The following is a 12,704-nucleotide window of genomic DNA, read 5'->3' as shown; positions in this document are numbered from 1 at the left end:
TTGGTTCCATTTGCCAATCAAAGAACACGTGATAGCGATACAGGGACGTAATATCCTAAGGTAAAGCCATATATGTTTAGTTACACAGTCAAAGGAGTCCATATCACCGGCAGGATGTCTACTCCCCACACCAGGATTATGATTATACTGCTGTGTTTTACTTGGAAAGGTAAGTTTCATTTAACTGTTGAATCCTGCTTTGGTCGATTTTATGGGATGATGAATTGAGTTGATGTTGAAATTATCTCAAGACCAGCTCAATTCCTGTTTAATTCATTTCAAGACCAGCTCAGTTCATGTTGAATTTATGTCAGGGCCAGCTCTTTCGGTTTGAATTTATCACCAGCTCAATTCACGTTGATTTCATCTCAAGACAAACTCAATACATGTTGAATTTATCTCATGACCAGCTCAAGACATTACCCCTGGGGATCGACAAAAAAAGTATATACAACTAAGTACTTATCCGTACTTGTGCATTTTATAATAAAAAAAAAAGTAGTCTGTCCTGGATTATTGAATGATCATTTTCCTAAAACGTAATATAAAAAATAATCGTCTTATTAAGAAAAATATCCCAGTCTGTTAACTTATAAGTCGGATTAATAATGGTTATATGGTACGAAATTTGGAACATATCGATACGCACAGGCAATGTTATATTCTGGCAAACGCATGGGCAAAGGGAAAGACAAATTAAGTCATTGTAGAAACTGAAATATTGATCATATGAATTTAAAAAAAAAAAGTCATTTTAGAGTGACCCTATTTTTTGTCATTTGGATATGTTTATATAAACTTATTCCATTTGTTTCCTTGGAGATCTCAAACTGCCGAAGTATATCTTTAAAAGTCAAATAGTTTTGATATTTCGTAGACCCCGTATAGGACCAAGATATTTCTCCTGACCAGGCCAATATTCTACTTTATTTGAATAATAAAATGTATGATTATTCGACCTCTGTAAACCGGAAAACCGTGTCCATAAGATTTCGTCATGTTTTGTAAATTCTTTGATAATAACTCTGTGTACACAATTTTTGAAAATTTTCTTTCATTTGTATGACCGTCCCCTACTTGAATATAGTTTCATATTCATCTTTTCGGCTTATAAATCCGCTTATAATTGAACATAGAGCGCCATGCTAACGCGTTTTAGTTTTATACAAATTCCTGTATATTTCTTGTGTATATATACATGTATCTTTCTTTCGTTGTGTTTAACCGTGTTTCTAAGTAAGTGTTGACATTTAGGTTATGCCTTTATTGGTAATGGGTATGGATCTCCATTGGTATATTAGGGACCAGTCTAATCAGTGTATATGTAATTATAAACGTTCTCGTATTCCGCGCAATTTTTATATCACGGAAAATCCAGAAAATCATGCAATGTTCCAAAACAGCAGAAGTGCTAGGTAAACATGTATCATAATTTACACAAATTAAACTATTCGTGGTCCAAAAAATAAATGTATGAAATGATAAACAACATTTCCGTGAACATGTGCTTCCGTGACGTAGAAATCTGTCTTGGCTGTTATATAGTTTTGTAGGAATTAGTGGTAGGTGCGAGTATGTGTACAATTAGAAACTCCTTGATTTGCCTGCATCGATCTGCAAGTGTGCACGTGCAATATGAAGTTTAGTGTGAGTGGACTGTAGGGTAATTTGGGTGTTTTAGGGTCTAACATTCCTTTCTCTGTTTAGCATATAAATTCGAATGATTGCTCAGAGGTGCAGATAATCTTCACGTACTCAGAGATACGTTTTTACAGGTCTTTATTGTTTCGTTCCGCGCGGTTAGTGTTGAAATAGTTGCGGGTTTGACGGGATATCCGCTTTTCCCAGCCAAGGTATAAACTAATTATAACTGTCTGCATTTATTCAGATACATGTGCGACCGGAATATGTAATAACAGAGGACACATCATTTTATGTGTTTAATCAGCTTGGTTTTTAAATGCAGAATATTCGAAATGAATTTAGGCATCCACCATTCCAATGATTAGCCTCTTCTTCAAAATCTAGCATTTTATAATATATTTATTATATATATAAAAATGGTTTGAATTGTGTCTCATTTTGTACTATAATAAACGTGAGGCCTATTAATGGTAATTATTTCAACTAGAAATTGTTTCGGAACAATTTGACGGGCTTTTCACTATTTAGCATTAATGACCTAAAGGCTTGGTATTTCCAAACATAAAAAACTATTTTAGAACACTTGATAGGTCATCCACATTCTAGTTTTGATTAATCTGGCATCTGAGATATTACATTTCAACAAAGGAGTGGACGAAGGGAAATAACTCGTACAGCCTTGTACGAGTTATCTCCCCTCGTCCAACTAACGTTATATCTCAGATGCCGTTATATATCAGATGCCAAATTAATTGAAAATGGCGTTCCGCGTTAATGGTAAACGTTACCGAAACACCAAAAAACATGAAAATCATCAGAATAACATTTTGAATCATACTTCAATTTCTTTTTTTGGAAAAAGATTAAAAAATGAAGATTTTCTAAAAATAGACCATAGCGAACGCTTTTATTTGACCTCTGACCCTAAAACTTTTAGTGAGTAAAAGCTAGAGCCAGCCTTTAACTACAAATAACATAACTACCTGACCCCTGTAAAATGAATACTTTTTTAATTATGGGCATTTTAAGCTTTTTAATACATGACGTCATGGCGGCCATCTTGGATTTCAAATCAACTTAAAAAATAACATAACTTGGCCAGGACAATCCAAGGATTATTTTAGCTAAGATTGAGATGAATGCCACTTGTGGAACTTGAGAAGAAGTTTAAAATGTAAAACTATTTTTAATATAGAATACATAGTGGAAATTCAAAATGGCGTATACCGGAAACTGTATGTGTCACAGAAAAACTAAAAACGTCAAATTCATCAGAATGACATTCTACATCATACTAAGAATTTTTTTTTTGAAAAACATTGAAAAATGAAGATTTTTTAAAAATAGACTTATTTAACCCCGTAGCTAACGCTTTTATTTGACATCTGACCCTAAAACTTTTTGTGAATAAAAGCTAGAGCCAGGCTGTAACTACAAATAACATATTACCTGACCCCTGTAAAATGAATACTTTTTTAATTATGGGCATTTTAAGCTTTTTAATACATGACGTCATGGCGGCCATCTTGGATTTCAAATCAACTTAAAAAATAACACCACTTGGCCACGACAATCCAAGGATTATTTTAGCTAAGATTGAGATGAATGCCACTTGTGGAACTTGAGAAGAAGTTTAAAATGTAAAACTATTTTTAATATAGAATATATAGTGGAAATTCAAAATGGCGTATACCGGAAACTGTATGTGTCACAGAAAAACTAAAAACGTCAAATTCATCAGAATGACATTCTACATCATACTAAGAATTTTTTTTTGGAAAAAGATTGAAAAATGAAGATTTTCTAAAAATAGACTTATTTGACCCCATAGCGAACGCTTTTATTTGACCTCTGACCCTAAAACTTTTTGTGAATAAAAGCTAGAGCCAGGCTTTAACTACAAATAATATAATTACCTGACCCCTGTAAAATGAATACTTTTTTTATATGGGCATTTTAAGCTTTTTAATACATGACGTCATGGCGGCCAACTTTGATTTCAAACCAACTTAAAAAATAACACCACTTGGCCAGGACTATCCAAGGATTATTTCAGCTAAGATTGAGCTGAATCCCACTGGTGGAACTTGAGAAGAAGTTTAAAATGTAACACACTTTTCTATATTGAAATATATAGAGGGAAATTATAAATGGCGTACAACAGAAACCGTATGTGTCACAGAAAAACTGAAAACTTTAAATTCATCAGAATGACATTCTGCATCATACTAAGAATTTGTTTTGGAAAAATATTGAAAATTGAAGATTTTCTAAAAATAGACTAACTTGACCCCTTAGCGAGCTTTTTTATTTGACCTCTGACCTTAAACTTGTAATAAAAGTTAGCCCCAGTTATTATCTACAAATAATATAGGACATAACCTCTGTATAATGAATACTTTTTGAGTTATAGTCGTTTTAAACATTTTAGGTATGACGTCATGGCGGCCATTTTGAATTTTCTGACCTACTTAATTTTGTTACATGAACATCTTCAGACCTTCTTATTAAACATACCTACATCATTTTAAACATAACTTATACCATATTTGCTGAATGGCTGTCACAAAATCAAGTGCAGAAGAAGAAAAATAATAAGAAACATAACAGAAACAATAGGTCTTTTCACCACTTGGGTGAAAAGCCCTAATAAGTTGGCCAGGCTAAGTTATCATTTGTCAATGGATCAAGGTCGATCAAGAATTTAATCAGACTAAAATAACCATAATTTGTGCTATAGGATCGATCTTTTAAGACTGAATGACAGTTTAGTTTGGTATAATTATGATTCTTTTTATGTTAGAATCTAATTAATTATACATTTTTTATTCTAGCTGACTGGAATTGTGCAACAAAAGATAGCTTAAATGAAGAGGTGCAGGACATTCCGAGTTCCGTGTTAGACCATGAATCTAATGAAAGTGACCAAGAAATTCCGTCCTTTAACAACAGCGAAATGCAGAAACCTACCAGAACATCTACGTTTGTCTTTCTCAATCTAAATCTTCCATGTTATTTGGACCAATTGTGTTCCATCAAACACAGGGACAACGCTATTTGCCACTGTGATAAGGAGTGTGTTTTATTTGGAGACTGCTGCCCAGACTGGTACACGCTATATGTGTCCAGAAGTAATGCAGGCATATTAACGGTCATAGAAAATCCGTTAGAATGGTATATGGAAAATACTAAGGACTCCAACTACGCTACTATTTTGGCTCTTTTTATGCGGGACAGCACATGTATAAATATTCAAAACGGATCGCATATTGTAGCATTAAGAGTGATAACAACGTGCCCCAAGGAATCTGCTGATGACGTCACAAGACATAAATGTAAATCAGGCTCGCTGTCTCCATTAGAACATATACCAGTGTCTCTCGTCTCCAACGGACCTGTCCAGGTTGTCTTTAAGAATAGGATGTGCGCACTGTGTTACGGATACGGGGAAGCAGAATTAGTTTCAGTGGACAGCGTCAGCACTCTGCCCGAAAAATCTGCCTTCACAAAATTCGGAAGAATTCAATACAGTATTTAAGAAAGAATGTAGTTTCTTTATGACTCCACCGCCTAATGTAGGTGAGCTTCGTCAGTGTCAAGTAAAAGACAGAGACTCCCCTCTAGAGTGTGTAGGACATGAGCAGACAATCGGTGCATCCCTTTCGACCGTGTGCGAAGCTTACCTTGCGCCAGTATATGACTCAACGTCATTGAAAAGAAATCCCCACTGTGCACTTTGTTCAAATGGCAACGACTCTGATCTTCATTGTGGAATACACAATCTAGGTCCATTAATACCAGGCCCGGATGAAATGGTTGGGATTAATATATTATTTAACTTTAACCCCAATTCGGGATCTTGGTATGCATTGGGACAAAGAGACTGCCCGGAAATGCAAGCATGGTATCCTGACAAAACCGGATGTCACTCACTTCTCTGTCCTAAAAACCACGTGCCAAGTTACGGACATTGCATTGATGACAAATTCGCACTTTACAATGCTACCAATAACATTCCCTTTGATCACAATGGAATGAGAGGATACAATGTTTCTATCAACATCGCTATTGATGATGGGGTTATGTCGACATCTTCCATTCAAAATATTTTACGACTACTCAGTCTGGGTTTGCTCAGATCAGGCGTTATAATAATTACAGATTTTCAACTGACAAGTCCAACCTTCAGTGATAAATCTCTCACTGATGATATGGTTATATACCATATGATCGTCAACACTAGTACTCAAGATGACCTTGAGGCTGTAGTGACTGAAACGCTAGGCACAGTACGACAATTCGATCATGTGTCAGCCGAATTAACCAATACCGAAAATAAGACATTGACATGCAACAACACGCACATCACGCAGTATACTGCACCAGAGGTGGCTTTCATTGAGGACAATAACTTGTATATCAGACCTCAAAACTCAAACATCACTATTAGCCTATATAGCACCCGGTTTCACCTTAGGATTGACAGGACCAGTAAACAGCCAATCATAACGTTTCTGGGATTGTGTAAGGAAGGAGTATCCATCGACTGTACACTATTGTCTTACACAGCAAACGAGTACGAAATCAATGATAACAAGGCGTACATCAACAACATCGAAGAGATTGTCACCAATTTTGATTTAAACAGTGACGTTCTGTATGTCTGTGACAACCTTACTAACGTATTAATCCCATTGAAAGTCGATGGAGCAATGCAAATTCTAACAGTTGTGATGATAACAGTTTCAATCATATGCTTGTTGGCTCTGATTTTGATGCACTGCGTGTTTTCATCCCTACGGACATTGCACGGAAAAAATTTAATGGCATTTTCAACTTCCCTTCTTACAGCACAGATCCTGTTTCTACTTGCCTCGTACATTGCAGGAACATTATGTGTGATTATAGCGATATCCCAGCATTACTTCTGGCTGTGTTCTTTCATGTGGACCAGTGTAATGGCATTTGACTTGGCCAGTAAATTTGGCGCAAAAACTATGATGACTTATAAAACTTCTACATTTCATTTCAGAAAGACATTTATTGTGGCACATGGCTTACCATTGATACTGGTTGTCAGCTGTGTCGTTGTCGACAGCATCAGCAGTACTCGCGACACCGTTGGTTACGGAACTGGTAGTGGCGGCTATTGCTGGATCGAAAACCCGATGGTATCGTTATTTGTATTTGGTATACCAATTGCCTTGTGTCTGATCTTTAATATGATTTGTTTTGGTATATCTCTACATGGTCTTCATGGAACAAAACTAAGTGCAAAAACCGTGAGAAGCAAAAAGCAAGAAAGAAATTACTGTATAATATACACGAAGATATCAATATTGTTGGGCGGTACCTGGATCTTTGGCTTCCTTAGTGCAGTCATCAACATCAAACCCATTCTTTACATGAACATTTGCCTCAATGGACTTCAGGGCTTCTTCCTTTTTCTGGGTTTTATCTTGAATGCAAGAGTTATACGCATGTTTCGAAAACAGAGAATGACCACTTCGTCAACAATATCACTACCATCGAGTGGATTGACAGACATAACTCGGTCTGGTCCATCAATGACTACAGATCAACGTTTTTAGAAACCTCTAAAACGGCTCAGCCAATAACTTTCTCTTACAGTGTATATATTGACTGGAATTACGTGATATGTGTGTCTAGACAGATTCATGTTGTCAGTACAGTGATTTAAGCACTCTCAAATTGACTTAAATTCATATATTTTCCCAAAAATACCACAAAAACGTCTATGTGAGCCAAGAGATCAAGAAGGGATCTTGGCGTCCACCATTAAGTGGTCTTTTATCTCCCCCAGATGTAAAAAAAAAAAAAAAAAAAACGTGGTTGGGGTTCATCAGTCCACTGTAAATATCAGGGTTACTGATTAAAACATTTGATTTATCATGAATATGCAACTTATATGAAGCCTTTTCTCAGGGTTACTGTCTTTCAAGTTATGGTGTGCTCTTATATGCTATTAAACCTAACCAATAACATTATGTTTTCAAACTTGTATTTGATAGAAGTTTCACATTATTTGAGGATCAAATGAGCGATTTAGGGAATGGAGTCTCGGCTAATGGTATAAGTGAAATAATTGATTATGCGTTGTATAAAACCTCAAGAACCTTTTGATGAATATGGGTAACGAACTTTAGCTAACATCCAAAGTGGTTGCTTAACAGCCATTTTGTTTTCAGATCAGTGACAACACAATACAAGATCAAAGGGGACATATCAAGTTTAAAAAATTTCCTCCCTTGACCCAGTGTTTCTCAAGAATAGCGGTATCAAACTTCACTTCACAGAATCCTAGACGTCTGCTTGCCGGCCATTTTGTTTTTTCGGTCAGGTTCAAAATAGAATGGGCACAACTAGGGATAAACGAGAACATACACCTCACAAGGGCACATGGACATATAAGTATTCTGGCATTTTCTTATATATCATTAATTCCCTTTATAAAAATGTATATGAGAAAAAGGTTTGACAAGGAATTGTTTGACATCACAAGAGTAATGTCAAGGTCACCAAAATGCCAACCATCACAGAAGATGTACTTCCTTGCTTTGGAATTACATTCAGCCTTTCTAGAATATTCTAGAAACTTCCAGGAGTTACGCTTTGCATGGGATCCTTTCGGTACAACATATCTTCAATTGGCAAAGTCCAAGATGGCCAACAGGTTGGCATTTTGGATTTCTTGTGAAACACAAGTCGACTTTACCAGGTCTGGGGAACAAGGCAATCGACCTGTTGGGTTCCCACTCATGGTGGATCTTGATTTGAATTAAATCATAACTATCTAAGTCATTGTCAGTGTCCGTTTGTCTTATTCAACAACCAACTACAATGAACAAGAGGCCCAATGGGCCTGTATCGCTCACCTGGCTCTACAGCAAATTTGAAGTTGATCGAGGTCATTTCTACAGATACTATACTATTCCAGCATACCATTGGCCTAATATCAAGTTTTGGTGACACTTGGCTATCGCATAATCATTGTTTAAAGATTTAAGCCTATTTCACCTTGTGACCTTGAATGAAGTGTCAAGTAAAAGACAGAGACTCCCCTCTAGAGTGTGTAGGACATGAGCAGACAATCGGTGCATCCCTTTCGACCGTGTGCGAAGCTTACCTTGCGCCAGTATATGACTCAACGTCATTGAAAAGAAATCCCCACTGTGCACTTTGTTCAAATGGCAACGACTCTGATCTTTATTGCGGAATACACAATCTAGGTCCATTAATACCAGGCCCGGATGAAATGGTTGGGATTAATATATTATTTAACTTTAACCCCAATTCGGGATCTTGGTATACATTGGGACAAAGAGATTGCCTGGAAATGCAAGCATGGTATCCTGACAAAAACGGATGCCACTCTCTTCTCTGTCCTAAAAACCACGTGCCAAGTTACGGACATTGCATTGATGACAAATTCGCACTTTACAATGCTACCAATAACATTCCCTTTGATCACAATGGAATGAGAGGATACAATGTTTCTATCAACATCGCTATTGATGATGGGGTTATGTCGACATCTTCCATTCAAAATATTTTACGACTACTCAGTCTGGGTTTGCTCAGATCAGGCGTTATAATGATTACAGATTTTCAACTGACAAGTCCAACCTTCAGTGATAAATCTCTCACTGATGATATGGTTATATACCATATGATCGTCAACACTAGTACTCAAGATGACCTTGAGGCTGTAGTGACTGAAACGCTAGGCACAGTACGACAATTCGATCATGTGTCAGCCGAATTAACCAATACCGAAAATAAGACATTGACATGCAACAACACGCACATCACGCAGTACACTGCACCAGAGGTGGCTTTCATTGAGGACAATAACTTGTATATCAGACCTCAAAACTCAAACATCACTATTAGCCTATATAGCACCCGGTTTCACCTTAGGATTGACAGGACCAGTAAACAGCCAATCATAACGTTTCTGGGATTGTGTAAGGAAGGAGTATCCATCGACTGTACACTATTGTCTTCCACAGCAAACGAGTACGAAATCAATGATAACAAGGCGTACATCAACAACATCGAATAGATTGTCACTAATTTTGATTTAAACAGTGACGTTCTGTATGTCTGTGACAACCTTACTAACGTAGTAATCCCATTGAAAGTCGATGGAGCAATGCAAATTCTAACAGTTGTGATGATAGCAGTTTCAATCATATGCTTGTTGGCTCTGATTTTGATGCACTGCGTGTTTTCATCCCTACGGACATTGCACGGAAAAAATTTAATGGCATTTTCAACTTCCCTTCTTACAGCACAGATCCTGTTTCTACTTGCCTCGTACATTGCAGGAACATTATGTGTGATTATAGCGATATCCCAGCATTACTTCTGGCTGTGTTCTTTCATGTGGACCAGTGTAATGGCATTTGACTTGGCCAGTAAATTTGGCGCAAAAACTATGATGACTTATAAAACTTCTACATTTCATTTCAGAAAGACATTTATTGTGGCACATGGCTTACCATTGATACTGGTTGTCAGCTGTGTCGTTGTCGACAGCATCAGCAGTACTCGCGACACCGTTGGTTACGGAACTGGTAGTGGCGGCTATTGCTGGATCGAAAACCCGATGGTATCGTTATTTGTATTTGGTATACCAATTGCCTTGTGTCTGATCTTTAATATGATTTGTTTTGGTATATCTCTACATGGTCTTCATGGAACAAAACTAAGTGCAAAAACCGTGAGAAGCAAAAAGCAAGAAAGAAATTACTGTATAATATACACGAAGATATCAATATTGTTGGGAGGCACGTGGATCTTTGGCTTCCTTAGTGCAGTCATCAACATCAAACCCATTCTTTACATGAATATTTGCCTCAATGGACTTCAGGGCTTCTTCCTTTTTCTGGGTTTTATCTTGAATGCAAGAGTTATACGCATGTTTCGAAAACAGAGAATGACCACTTCGTCAACAATATCACTACCATCGAGTGGATTGACAGACATAACTCGGTCTGGTCCATCAATGACTACAGATCAACGTTTTTAGAAACCTCTAAAACGGCTCAGCCAATAACTTTCTCTTACAGTGTATATATTGACTGGAATTACGTGATATGTGTGTCTAGACTGATTCATGTTGTCAGTACAGTGATTTAAGCACTCTCAAATTGACTTAAATTCATATATTTTCCCAAAAATACCACAAAAACGTCTATGTGAGCCAAGAAGGGATCTTGGCGTCCACCATTAAGTGGTCTTTTATCTCCCCCAGATGTAAAAAAAAAAACGTGTATTCCCTTGGTTGGGGTTCATCAGTCCACTGTAAATATCAGGGTTACTGATTAAAACATTTTATTTATCATGAATATGCAACTTATATGAAGCCTTTTCTCAGGGTTACTGTCTTTCAAGTTATTGTGTGCTCTTATATGCTATTAAACCTAACCAATAACATTATGTTTTCAAACTTTTATTTGATAGAAGTTTCACATTATTTGAGGATCAAATGAGCGATTGAGGGAATGGAGTCTCGGCTAATGGTGTAAGTGAAACAACTGATTATGCGTTGTATAAAACCTCAAGATCCTTTTGATGAATATGGGTAACGAACTTTAGCTAACATCCAAAGTGGTTGCTTAACAGCCATTTTGTTTTCAGATCAGTGACAACACAATACAAAATCAAAGGGAACATATCAAGTTTAAAAAAATTCCTCCCTTGACCCAGTGTTTCTCAAGAATAGCGGTATCAAACTTCACTTCACAGAATCCTAGACGTCTGCTTGCCGACCATTTTGTTTTTTCGGTCAGGTTCAAAATAGAATGGGCACAACTAGGGATAAACGAGAACATACACCTCACAAGGGCACATGGACATATAAGTATTCTGGCATTTTCTGATATATCAGTAATTCCCTTTATAAAAATGTATATGAGAAAAAGGTTTGACAAGGAATTGTTTGACATCACAAGAGTAATGTCAAGGTCACCAAAATGCCAACCATCACAGAAGATGTACTTCCTTGCTTTGGAATTACATTCAGCCTTTCTAGAATATTCTAGAAACTTCCAGGAGTTACGCTTTGCATGGGATCCTTTCGGTACAACATATCTTCAATTGGCAAAGTCCAAGATGGCCAACAGGTTGGCATTTTGGTTTTCTTGTGAAACACAAGTCGACTTTACCAGGTCTGGGGAACAAGGCAATCGACTTGTTGGGTTCCCACTCATGGTGGATCTTGATTTGAATTAAATCATAACTATCTTAGTCATTGTCAGTGTCCGTTTGTCTTATTCAACAACCAACTACAATGAACAAGAGGCCCAATGGGCCTGTATCGCTCACCTGGCTCTACAGCAAATTTGAAGTTGATCGAGGTCATTTCTACAGATACTATACTATTCCAGCATACCATTGGCCTAATATCAAGTTTTGGTGACACTTGGCTATCGCATAATCATTGTTTAAAGATTTAAGCCTATTTCACCTTGTGACCTTGAATGAAGGTCAAGGTCATTCATTTGAACAAACTTGGTAGCCTTTCACTCCAGCATTCTACAAGCCCAATATCAAGTCTCTGGGCCTCTTGGTTATTGAGAAGTCGTTTGAAGAGTATAGCCTATTAGACCTTTGTGACCTTGAATGAAGGTCAATGCCATTCATTTGAACAAACTTGGTAGTCCTTCACCCAAGGATGCTACAGAACTAATATCAAGACCCTAGGCCTTTTAATTATTGAGAACCGTTTAAAGATTTTAGCCTATTTGACCAATGTGACCTTGAATGAAAGTCAAGGTCATTTATTTGAACAAACTTGGTATTCCTTTACCCCAGGATGCTACAGGCCTAATATCAAGTCTCTGGACTTTTTTATTATTGAGGAGAAGTCGTTTACATACTTTAGCCCATTTGACCCATGTGACTTTGAGTGACGTTCAAGGTCATTCATTCGAACAAACTTAGTAGCCCATCACGCAAGGATGCTACAGACCTAATATCAAGTCTCTGGGCCTCTTGGTTACTGAGAAGAAGTTGTTTGCAGATTATAACCT

At 37.1% G+C, this 12,704-nt stretch overlaps 1 protein-coding gene across 1 annotated transcript; it reads left to right on the top strand.

The window, feature by feature from the left end:
- The first annotated feature begins 9,820 nt into the window (after positions 1–9,820).
- On the top strand, positions 9,821–11,096 carry LOC117333936 (latrophilin receptor-like protein A). Its single transcript, XM_033893354.1, has one exon. The coding sequence runs from the start codon at positions 9,821–9,823 to the stop codon at positions 10,697–10,699; it is 879 nt and encodes a 292-aa protein (XP_033749245.1). The 3' UTR covers positions 10,700–11,096.
- The last annotated feature ends 1,608 nt before the right edge of the window (positions 11,097–12,704 follow it).

The sequence above is a fragment of the Pecten maximus genome, chromosome 9 (genome assembly GCF_902652985.1).
Source record: "Pecten maximus chromosome 9, xPecMax1.1, whole genome shotgun sequence".
Lineage (NCBI taxonomy): Eukaryota > Metazoa > Mollusca > Bivalvia > Pectinida > Pectinidae > Pecten > Pecten maximus.
This window is presented reverse-complemented; position numbering and strand designations above follow the sequence as displayed.

Coding starts and splice junctions, on each gene's coding strand:
- LOC117333936 (XM_033893354.1), top strand. CDS start 9,821: ATGCAAATTCTAACAGTTGTGATGATAGCAGTTTCAATCATATGCTTG.